The 11,910-nt window shown below is 36.0% G+C and overlaps 1 protein-coding gene across 1 annotated transcript; it reads left to right on the forward strand.

Moving 5' to 3' along the window:
* The first annotated feature begins 410 nt into the window (after positions 1-410).
* Positions 411-11,326, forward strand: LOC143544821 (putative beta-D-xylosidase 2). Its single transcript, XM_077036822.1, has 7 exons — positions 411-705; positions 4,170-4,451; positions 6,930-7,099; positions 7,643-7,740; positions 7,857-8,207; positions 9,231-9,644; positions 10,709-11,326. The coding sequence occupies exons 1-7, from the start codon at positions 547-549 to the stop codon at positions 11,302-11,304; spliced, it is 2,070 nt and encodes a 689-aa protein (XP_076892937.1). The 5' UTR covers positions 411-546; the 3' UTR covers positions 11,305-11,326.
* The last annotated feature ends 584 nt before the right edge of the window (positions 11,327-11,910 follow it).

An 11,910-nucleotide genomic window follows, 5' to 3' on the forward strand; every position in this document is an offset into this window, starting at 1 on the left:
TTTATTTACACTCTTTTTTATTCAATCACAAATCTTACCCATTAAAAACAAGATAAAAACCCCCTCAGAAATGCATGACTTATTATCTTGACATATTATATTACCAGTCACACAACTTGCACTAAAAGCAATAATAATTATCATTATTTTTTCCTTTTCATAAGTTACTGATCAAAGTGATTCCCTTTGCATCAACCAATTTGCCCATACCCAAACTTCAATGATTGTGTATAACTATATATAAACCCCTCTATACCCTATGCAATTTTCACCATCACCACCACCAATAATAATAATATGGCCTCCACCACCACCATACTTCACTCTTTTGTTATTTTTATCACACTACTACATGTTTCTTGGCCTTCTAGCAATGCCAGGCGGCCATTCGCATGTGACCTGACAAATGCCGCTGTGAAAGATTTGCCGTTTTGCAATGTTCGCTTGCCCGCGGGGGATAGAGTGAGGGATTTGCTAAGTCGGTTAACGTTTAAGGAGAAAATCGGGTTGTTAGTGAATAAAGCGGCCGCGGTGCCACGTTTGGGGATGGATGAGTATGAGTGGTGGTCGGAGGCTTTACATGGTGTGTCAAATGTGGGCCCCGGGACGAGGTTCGGTGGTGACTTCCCTGGGGCCACTGCATTCCCGCAGGTTATTACTACTGCGGCTTCATTTAATACGTCATTATGGGAAGAAATCGGACGGGTGAGTATCATTTTATTTGCGCCCTGATACCGTATAAGATGATAATAATAATAATAATAATAATAATAATAATAATAACAATAATAAAATATTTTAATAATTAAATTGTTTTACACTTACGAATTTCGAATATGATACATTTATGCATATGATGTCTCGCATCAATGATTTGTTGGATAAACGAAACAAGGGTATTTATGTCATTTAAAGTAATATTCTTATCCACCTTTATGTGTAAGGCTTTTCTAAAGGCAATATGCCTTGCCTATTTTTGTCAAAATACAAATATAATTAAATTAAACACTTACTCCATTTCCAAGATTGTTAAAAAAAATGATATCTTTTCCTGTTTCTAATATAAGGCTGAGGGGTGTGGGGGACTATAATGGGGCTTTAGTGGGTGCTCCAGCCAATAATATTATGACGTGTGGCAGAGAGAGAAACTGGATAAGGGGGGTATTGGAGCCCCCGTTGGAGCCCCTGGCCCTGGTGTGGAGGGGCTCCAGCGGATTTTTTTTTTATTTTTTTATAAATATATTCAAAAAACGTATTATTAAAAAAACTCATAAATTATTAAAAAAAACACACATTAATATCTAAAAATAAAATAAAAATAAAAGTAATAAAAAAAACATTATTCTTATTCTTCGGCTTGGTCTTCTTCGATCAACCTCTTTCGGATACGTTCCTTTTGCTTTTCCATTAGCATTTGATCGACCGGATTTAGGTTACTGAAGTCTCTAGTAAGGAAGTCCAAATCTCTCATTCGACTTTTTTCCTTTTTGTCATTAGAGACCACCTCCATGGTTTTGTTGAATTTATTGAGGGATTCAACAAGATTGGCGATGTTTACGGCTTCCCCCTCAGCCGGTTTTTTCCCCTTGGCGTCCCTTCCCAATGGCCGCCTCCTCGGCGGTGAAGACGTTTCCTCCTCCGCAATGTTTAGGTCGAATCCAACGCGGCAATCCGACCCGATTGAAGTGCTATACGCTCCAGACGAACTAGTTTTAGTCCGTTTCGGCCGTACTTCCGCTTCAACGTCCGGCGCCACCAGCTCAACCCACTTGGAACACCTTTTCAACCTCTCCCACAACTTTAAATCGTCCCACGTCTTCACCGTCCCATACCTCCGCAAACACTCCTGCTTCCACTCTTCGACCGTGAAATTGTAAACCGCCAAATCATCACTGCCACTTGGTCTCATACGACCGCTGTTCCTGTTGAAAAGATTAGTAAACAAGCCGACAAATTTTCTGATTTCGGACCACCGACCCGAAATCATATCGACGTTCCGCTCTGTACTCCCAACGAGCGTATAGAACGTCTCCCTAACCTTTGTCCAAAAAATCTTGCTCTTTTGGTAGTCGGCTGCAAAATGAATAAATAAATTACATTTCCATTTAACTTTTTTATTTAACTTTTTTATTAAAAATCATTTTTAAAAACGTTAAAACAATTACCGCAATGCCGATCCTCAGAAATGACTATCCAAGCCCGACACAAGGCTTCCTTCTCATCCGATGACCACGGAGTGGTTTTCCGTTTCGTCCTCGGAGTCGAAGCCGGTCCCGACCCGTCCGTTGCAACTTGTTTTTTCCGGTGGACGCGTCTTCTTGGTCCCGTAGCTTCACCGTGTGATTCTTGTGTCTCCGGAACAACAAAGTTAGGAGACGGTTGTATGTTGGATGGTTGAAAGCCGGATGATTGTTGCGGCTCCGAATAAAACATCGGTTTGTGCGATGACGACCATAGATCGTCGTCAATATAATCTGAATCTAGGTTTGGGTACCAATTTCCAGCCATTTTTTTAAAAAAAAGTTGGGAAGATGGGTTGATTTTGGGTTTTATTTTGAAGTTGTGGTGATTGTTTTATGTGAAATGGGTTTTATATAGGAAAAAAAACTTTTTTTTTAATTAAATAAGAGCCCAACGGCTAGCGGCACACTCCCCTATGTCACTTTACGCTCTCCTCTGCCGCTAACCCCATCACACCTGCTTTGTTTTTCGTGCTCGCGCCCCGCTAGCGCCCCTCTCGCGCCCCGGTAGTGTGGTGCTAGCCCCTGGGGGCGCGAGCGGAGGGGCTCTAGCGCTCCCGTTGAAGCCCCACACCCCTCAGCCTAATATATGTTAAAACCAGACCTGTTGAGAAACAGTAAAAAATAAATACAACAGTCAAAACCTAAACAAATTAAGAAGGGTGACAAATTTATATTTTTATTTTTAAAATGTGTGGTTATCTATATTTTAATTAACACTATGACCTATCTTTTATCATTTAAAAATATTAATAAAAACTACTTATTTTAAAAGGACAGAATTACAAATTTTGTCCTTTAAACATAGCTGATTTACAGATCAGGTTCTTTAAAAAGTTTACTTGCAGGCGACGTCTTTTATGGAATGTTTATATGATTTTGTCCTTTTGACTAGCGGTCATCCAAAAATCCAGTTAAATGATATCATATGACAGGCAGTTTTGTAATTTAACTTTCACCTAATAAAAAAACAACTAAATAGTAAGTGGTGGGTCCCATTCCATCCTCACTTTATCATCCTTAACAAAGCCTAACCCACCATCATCAACTACACCACCTATTCGACCACCATCTTCATCTTCATAAAAAAAAACCCTAAGCTAGTAAACATACCACCATTGTTAGGTGTTCTTCTCCAACTTTCCCTATTATGGATTCTTGTATAGCACAAATCAAGTTTGTTAAAATAGAAATTTGAGATAAGATCTTGAAGCATTAAGCTATTGGGTTATTGAATAGCATATGATTAACCTAAGCTTTTTTGAATAGTGCCTTGAAGCATTCAAACCGACAACCATTGTTATACGACTATGGCATGAAGAAATCCCTCACGTGAAGATGGTTGGTGGTTGGAGCGTCGTTTTCAGAAGGGGGAAAGATTGAGAGGCAGAAATTGTAGGACAGGTTTAATCAAACAACTCAATTGAGGGATGGTGGTGGTGGCTGCAATGGAAGCTGGTGGGTTACGGCTTTGTTAAAGATGAAGATGGAATGGGGCTCACCACTCTAAAATATACTATTTAGTTGTTTTTTTTATTAGGTGAAAGTTAAATTACAAATTTGTCCGTCACGTGCAGCTCACATGATATCACTTAACTGGATTTTTGGATGACCGTTAGTCAAAAGGACGAAAATCAAATAAACATGTTCCATAAAAGACACCGCCTGCAAGTAAACTTTTTAAAGGACCTGATCCGTAAATCAGCTATGTTTAAAGGACAAAATTTGTAATTCTGTCTTTTAAAAGAGTATGAAAAAAAAAAACCGTTTTAAACTGTCAAACTGGTAAAACTGTCTGTTTAGGTAACCCATCTGACCCAGCCAAGTTTGGTTTGTCGTTTCTTGAAACCAAGTGGCTAGCTCTAAAATTTATTATTAAAGCTTATGATTGATTTGATGTGCTATGATATATAGATCTATGGTTTACAGGTTGTCTCTGATGAAGCAAGGGCAATGTACAATGGAGGCATGGGTGGATTAACATATTGGAGTCCAAACATAAACATATTTAGGGACCCGCGGTGGGGCCGGGGTCAAGAGACACCCGGTGAGGACCCGATCGTAGCCGGTGAGTATGCGTCTCGGTATGTTAGGGGACTACAAGGTAACCTGCCTGGTGACCTGTTAAAAGTGGCTGCCTGTTGTAAACATTATACGGCTTATGATCTTGATAACTGGAGTGGTACTGATCGATTCCATTTTAACGCCAAGGTAAACTTTTATAGAAAATAATAATTTAAGAAACGTGAAGCGTGCAAACATTGTTATATAAATTGACTAGTAAGAGCATTCTCATCCAATCCTTATTTTATACGAGGGGTGTTTTTATAATTTAGAGAGTGATTTAGGGTGTTGTGAGTGAAGGGTTTTTATATTTTATAAAAAGTATTGATTTTTCTGTATATTTGAAAAGTTACTGTTCACCCTCTATAATATTTTAATATATTTTGAAAGTGGCTGTGAGTGAAGGAAAGAGAAAAGTCAATGATAAAAGGTATAAAAAGTATTATTTAATTGAAATAGAAAGAGAAAATGTAGTGAGTTTTAGTATAATTTTTGGTTTAGAAATAGAAGGTGGGTTGAGAATGTTCTAATACATGCATATTTTAAAAAAGCATGGTATTTATATCGCCTTTTCTAAATGGAAATGTGTGCATATGCTATACGGATATATGCATAGTTTTATACTTCATTTAAATAAATACGAGATAAAGCATTTTTTTATTCAACTTTACATCTTTTTATTTCTCTTTCTAAAACATAATGTACACGTGCTTAAAAATTAATAAAGGTTAGAGGCATGTCTATCTGGTGGGTAGTGCCAGACTGCATGTTGGACATTCGGCCGGGACACGTAATTTTTAGGGGTTAAAATTTTTTGCATCTATATTTTTATATATACATCTATAATATATATAAAAGAAACTCCTTAAATCCTACGTGTCGCGATGTGGTCGCTTCCCCCTTTTATGGAAGTCACCAGATTGTTTGATTTTTAAATTGAGGTCTCTCATTGATTTAACCCAAATTCATTGGTATTGGTCTTACCAAAACCAGATAGCTCTTAAACGGGTTATAACATCTCATTAAATTAAAATTAATCTTACCAATTATTTGATAGAAAAATCCTACAAAATAGGGATATACTAAAATTTAATATCCAATTTAAAAAGAAAAATATATTATTTATAATTAATAAACAATTTTATAGTAAAAAAACATAAGCGAGTCATGGGTCACCAAATCCAGATAACTTTTAAACGGGTTATAACATATCATTTTTTTATGAAACCTTTTCATCATCAAGCCCTAAGTATATTATTAACTTTCTGATAATAAAGAAAATTAAAATCCAAAAAGTAAATATTAAAAAAAAGAAAAATGTAAAACAATCATTCTCTCAAGCCATCAGATTGTTTAATTTGTAAATGAAGGTTTCTCACGCATTTGACTCGAATTTACGGGTAAAGGTCTCACCAAACCCATATAGCTCTTAAACGGGTTATAACATCTCATTATATTAAAAATTCATCTCATCAAATATTTGATATGAAAATCCTATAAAATAGGGATATACTCAAAATTAATATACAATTTTATTAAAAAAAGATATTATTTATAATTAAGAAACAATTTTATAATAAAGAAAATAAATGGGTAATGGGTATCACCAAACCCAGATAGCTTTTAAACCGGATTATAACATATCATTTATTTGTGAAACCATTTTATCATCAAACCTCAAGTATATTAATTATTAACTTTCTTACAATAAATAAAATTAAAATCCAAATATACATATATTAATATTGAAAACGAATAATGTAAAACAACCCCCGTAATAAGGGGGATAAAATCTAGTTGAAAAATATAAAACTTATAAAATATGAATTGCTCCATACCATCTTATAATTATTGGGCCTAAAATTCTTTTTTATCCATAATCCATTTAATCAAAGTTTAAATTATTTGACCCAAACTAAAACTAAAAACTAAAAAAAATAAATAAATAAAAACCTGATGCAAAATAAAAGAAATAGCGGTCGATTGAAATTTCTCTTTGGTTTCTTCATTCTTTGCGAATGCTGAATAACGACCAACCCAGCCGACCACCACTGTTGGTTTGCTGTTAACCACCAGGCTCCTCCACGGTTGACCAAGCTAGCCACCAAGGACCAAGCTATTTTTTTTTCCAATGTTAGGAGAGTTTCATGAATCATTGGCTAATCGTTAGTTATTATGGTATTTAATTTTAATAATATATTTTTCTATGTTTATTGTTATAACATTAATTCTCACATAAAAAAAAATTAGCTTATATATTTCGTTAAAGGCTATGGGACTTTTTATTTCGGCTCGGCCGAGGTATTTAAATACTCGAATACGGCCCTGGAACTTAGAGGGAGGTCCGATTTACACTGACAGTTCCAAGTTACAAACCATCAATCAAATCGTTAACCTGTCAAAACCGATCCGTGGACCAAAGTTTTAACCACTAAACTAGACAATTTTAGCGGTTTATAAACATCCTAACTTTCTGACAATTGTTTAAACTCGTTAAACGATTGTGATGTGTAATTGAGAGAACAAGTAACTATTAAGAAAGCCTATTTTCCACCAGAAAAAGAAAAGGAAAGACAGTTTCTTTATATAAAGTAAAAGTAAAAAGATTATATTATGCAAATGCAGGTAAGCAAACAAGAAATGGTGGATACATTTGAAGTACCATTTAGACAGTGTGTTATGCAAGGGAAAGTAGCAAGTGTAATGTGCTCTTACAATCAAGTCAACGGCATTCCGACTTGCGCCGACCCTAGACTTCTTCGTGACACCATTCGTGGGGCTTGGCGACTTGACGGGTATTTAAAAATTAAAATCGTATAGCTAATAAAGTTTAAGATGATAGACTATAATAAGGTCAAATGGTACAATAGTACATGTCCTATTAAATCTAGCGGTACAACTTCGAACAATGGTAAAAAAAAAGTAAATAAATAAATAAAACACACTAAAATTCACGGGTCAGGTGAACTCTAAACAGGGTCGAGCCAATTTCAGGTTGGACCCACACGCACGTTTGGCTAAGCGAGTTATGGCTATGACCTATATCAACGTGAAAGATTGACTTGTTTAATTTTTTAACTTTTCTTTGTAATGTGCTTTTTATATGGTAACTTAAAATGATCGGATTTATTGTGCCAAATGAATATAGACACAATAAATGAGCATCAAGTTTTGAAGTTTAAACGTAATTATTTCATACACGATTGTAAAAGAACTTTCAGGTTAGACAGGTCATGTTCATGTCACGTGCATGACATGATTTTCGGGTCCCACAAACACAATCTATTTGACACCCTTATTTATGTTTTTATGACGTGGCCACTGTTTCCAAAAAAAAGGTACATCGTCTCAGACTGCGACTCGGTTGGAGTATTTTACGACAACCAACACTACACCGCGACTCCTGAAGAAGCTGCAGCCGATGCAATAAAAGCAGGTCACACCAATAAATACTATATTTCATCGCTAAAACGTCTTCGTCTACATTAAAATACAAGTTTCGACATCTAGTCATAAGTTTACATAACAAAACTAGTTACATGATGTTTCCAGGTTTGGATTTGGATTGCGGTCCGTTCCTAGCAGTGCACACACAAGGTGCAGTTGACCGAGGCCTGCTGAAAGAGACCGACGTCGATAGTGCATTGTTTAACACGCTTACGGTTCAAATGAGGTTAGGCATGTTTGATGGTGAGCCATCATCCCAGACATTCGGTCATCTTGGTCCACGAGACGTGTGCACACCGGCTAACCAAGAGCTAGCCCTTGAAGCAGCAAGACAAGGGATAGTTCTTCTTAAGAACCATGGGCCGTCACTGCCGTTGTCGCCTAAACGACACCGAACTGTTGCTGTCATAGGGCCTAACTCAGATGTTACTGTTACAATGATAGGAAACTATGCAGGTATTAGTTTCACCGCTTATACTATAAATAATATACGTCTTTAACGCTTTTAAATTTTGATAATATTTTATTTATCATCTTAGTTTTATTTCTAATAATTTTTCTTCATCAATTTTTTAAAAAAATTCTAGATACGCAGCCATTTTTAATTGTAGTTTCTCAACAGTCCCTTATAAATTTTATTGAAAACAGAGCTGTATTAAAAAAAGAGAGTAATGTGAAACTTTTTTTATTTAGTATAGTTTTTTTTTTTTTTTTTTTTTTTGCCATTAAGTTTCACTGCTCATACTATAAATAATATACGTCTTTAACGCTTTTAAATTTTGATAATATTTTATTTATCATCTTAGTTTTATTTCTAATAATTTTTCTTCATCAATTTTTTTTAAAAAGTTTAAATACAAAGCCATGTTTAATTGTATTTTTTCAACACTCCGTTACAAATTTTATTGAAAACAGAGATGTATTCAAAGTAAAGTACATTTTGCTTTCGTAAATGATTTTCGCACGTGTTTTGATAGGTTAGTCCGTCAAATTGTAGATATGCGTGTACAAAATCTCTGCCACATCACGTTAGACAACTCCAATTAGCAGGGGTGTTCAAAGTCGGATATCCGGACCAATCGGATAGTGAACCGAATATCCAAAAATCTGGAAAAAAAATAATAATTATAAAAAATTTTAAGAACTACTTTTAAAAATATTTTGGATGACCGAAATATCTGAAACATCCAAAAAATTATCCAAAGTATCCGAAAACTATCCGAAAATTATCTAAAAAATCCGAAAAATTATCCGAAATTAACAAAATAATATTTATAGTTTAATAATTAAAAAATTTTCGGATAGATCGGCAAAAATTTTCAAAATCACCATCTAAATCCGAAAATTCGGATTCGTCGGATATTTCGGATACATATTCGGATTTTTTAACCACCTACCAACTAGTTGCATAAAAAAAAACAAAAAAACAGTAATGCGAAACTTTTATTTAGTTTTTTTTTTTTTTTCTAAATTTGACAGGTATTGCTTGTGGATACACAACACCACTCCAAGGAATATCAAGATACACAAAGACAATACATGGGGGGGGCTGCCCGGACGTGCACTGCAAAAACGCACACCTTTTCGGTGGTTCAATCCGGGCAGCCCGTGAAGCGGATGCCACGGTGTTGGTAATGGGTTTGGACCAGTCAATCGAGGCCGAGTTTAAAGACCGAGATGGGCTGCTTTTACCCGGGTACCAACAAGAACTTGTATCTAAAGTTGCTGCAGCCTCAAGGGGCCCAACTATTTTAGTGTTGATGTCTGGTGGGCCTGTTGATGTGTCTTTTGCTGAAAATGACCCGCGGATCAGCGCTATTGTTTGGGCTGGTTACCCGGGCCAAGCTGGCGGTGCAGCCATTGCTGATGTATTGTTTGGAGCCCATAATCCAGGTATAGTTTATAGGGCCACCTCTAGACGTGTTAATGAATTGAACGAGCACGAACAATTAAATGAATGGGGTTTTCTTGTTCATGTTTGTTACCAGAGCCGGCTATGAGGCAGGGCCGGGTGGTTGACGGACCCCGGACCGACACCCCGATAGGCCCAAATTTTTATTTTTATTTTTAAATTATATATTTTTTTTTGAAAAAAAAAGTATTCTTAATGTTTAAACCCAATTACTCAACTAATTTAAGGCCCAAATTTTTTTTCTCCTTCAGCCCAAAAATTTTTCACAATTCTCAGAGACAACCCTGCTCGTTCCTTAAGAAACTGAACATGTTCGTTTATGTTCGTTTTATAGCAACATAAATGAATGGTTCACATATGTAAACGAACGAACATAGCTGAGCTAAAACCAATTAAAAGTAAAAGTGAACAACGTATTGAGCCTAAAAAATTATTAAAACTAGACTAAAATTACAATGCGCCTAAAAAATGAACTGGGTATATTAACGAACGTAAACGAACAAACTTAAACAAAGGTATATTGACGAACATAAATGAAAGAATGAGACATGTGTTCATCTTCGTTCATTTATTAAATAAACGAACTTCCTGCCAAACAGTTCCCTGAATGTTCGGTTCGTTTACAGTAGGGGTGTGTAAGAAACCGAAAAAACCGAACCGAAACAAAAATTCATGGTTTGGTTTTACGTTTTTATAAAAAACGAACTTACGGTTCGGTTTTGGTTTTGCATGTAATAAAAGCCGAAAAACCGAACCGAACCGAATTACTAGATTTTTATTTTTAAATTTTTATTCTAAACAATTTATAAGAATTTAATAAATATGTAACTTGTATATTTTTGGCCAACTATTTTTTGGCCTAAAATTTTCAAGCTTAAATGATCAAAACCGAAAACTCGAACCGAAACCGAAACTTAAATGGTTTCAAATATCCAAAAACCGAAGTTTTTGTTTTTGGCCCAAAACCACACCGAACCTCACCACACGCACCCCTAGTTTACAAGCCTCTAATTTCAACTAATATAACTTTTAAATTCTCTTTCAGGAGGAAAGTTACCAATGACTTGGTATCATCAAGATTACCTAAGAAGTGTACCAATGACAACAATGGACATGAGATCAAACCAAGCAACGGGCTACCCGGGCCGAACCTACCGTTTCTACAAAGGCCCAGTCGTGTACCCATTCGGGCACGGGCTAGGCTACTCAAATATCATCCACACACTCGCAAGTGCACCCGCACTGTTCATGGTCCCAGTGGACGGGCGCCACAAAAACACAACCACAGTCACCAACGACGTAAGAGTGACCCACGCCAAATGTGGTGGGCTTACGGTCACTCTACAAATGGATGTGAAGAATGTGGGGTCCAAAGACGGGTCCCACACAATGCTGGTGTACTCAACGCCACCAGTGGGCCACTGGGGCCCACATAAACAGCTGGTGGCGTTTGCGAAGGTGCACGTGCCAGCACGGGCAAATATCCGAGTGCCGATTAATATCCATGTGTGCAAATTCTTGAGTGTGGTTGATAAAAGTGGGATTAGAAGGATTCCTATGGGCCAACATAGTTTACATATTGGTGATGTTAAACATCTTCTTTCAATTCAATCAACACCACTAGGAGTGATTGAAAACTAAAACTATAGTGGATACAAAATATATAAAGATGAATAGAATATATAGATGTCATCTACTATTTAGAATTTGGATTTGTAAAGCTAAGCAATAAGAATTGTTGCTTAGCTCATTCAACTAGGGAATGCATTAATGAATTCATGATGTTTCATATTTTGAATATATGATTTTATTATTTAGATCAATCTAATCGTACCTAGGGCTGTAAACGAACCGAACTAGAGTATTGGACAAGGCCTTGTTCATATTCGTCTGTTTTATTTTTATCTGACAAGTTAACTGTTGTTCACTAACACCTACCCGAACGAAATTTCTGGTTTGTGTTTGTTCATTAAGGAAATGAACTTGCTCATGAACGTGTCATGAACACCTAATGGAACGAAATTTCTTGTTCGTGTTCGTTCATAAAGGAAATGAACTTGTTTGTGAACAGTTCATGAACACAAACAGAATGGAATTTCTTGTTCATGTCCGTCCGCGAAGAAAATAAATTTAATCGAGAACAGTACATGAACATCTGACGGAATGAAATTTTTGGTTCGTTCGTTCATTAAGGAAATGAACATATTCGTGAACATTTCACGAACACATGTAATGCTTTATTTAATT

Source organism: Bidens hawaiensis, unplaced genomic scaffold, assembly GCF_021521415.1.
Source record: "Bidens hawaiensis isolate Kalapana, Puna unplaced genomic scaffold, B.hawaiensis_p1.1 tig00013755_1, whole genome shotgun sequence".
In the NCBI taxonomy this organism is placed as follows: Eukaryota; Viridiplantae; Streptophyta; class Magnoliopsida; order Asterales; family Asteraceae; genus Bidens; species Bidens hawaiensis.

What these genes read in the sequence shown, in the direction of transcription:
- LOC143544821 (XM_077036822.1), top strand. Translation starts at nt 547, where the DNA reads ATGGATGAGTATGAGTGGTGGTCGGAGGCTTTACATGGTGTGTCAAAT. An exon ending in GGGGCTTGGCGACTTGACGG is followed by an intron (nt 7,100 to 7,642) that starts GTATTTAAAAAT and finishes TCCAAAAAAAAG; the next exon opens with GTACATCGTCTCAGACTGCG. An exon ending in GTTTGGAGCCCATAATCCAG is followed by an intron (nt 9,645 to 10,708) that starts GTATAGTTTATA and finishes ATTCTCTTTCAG; the next exon opens with GAGGAAAGTTACCAATGACT.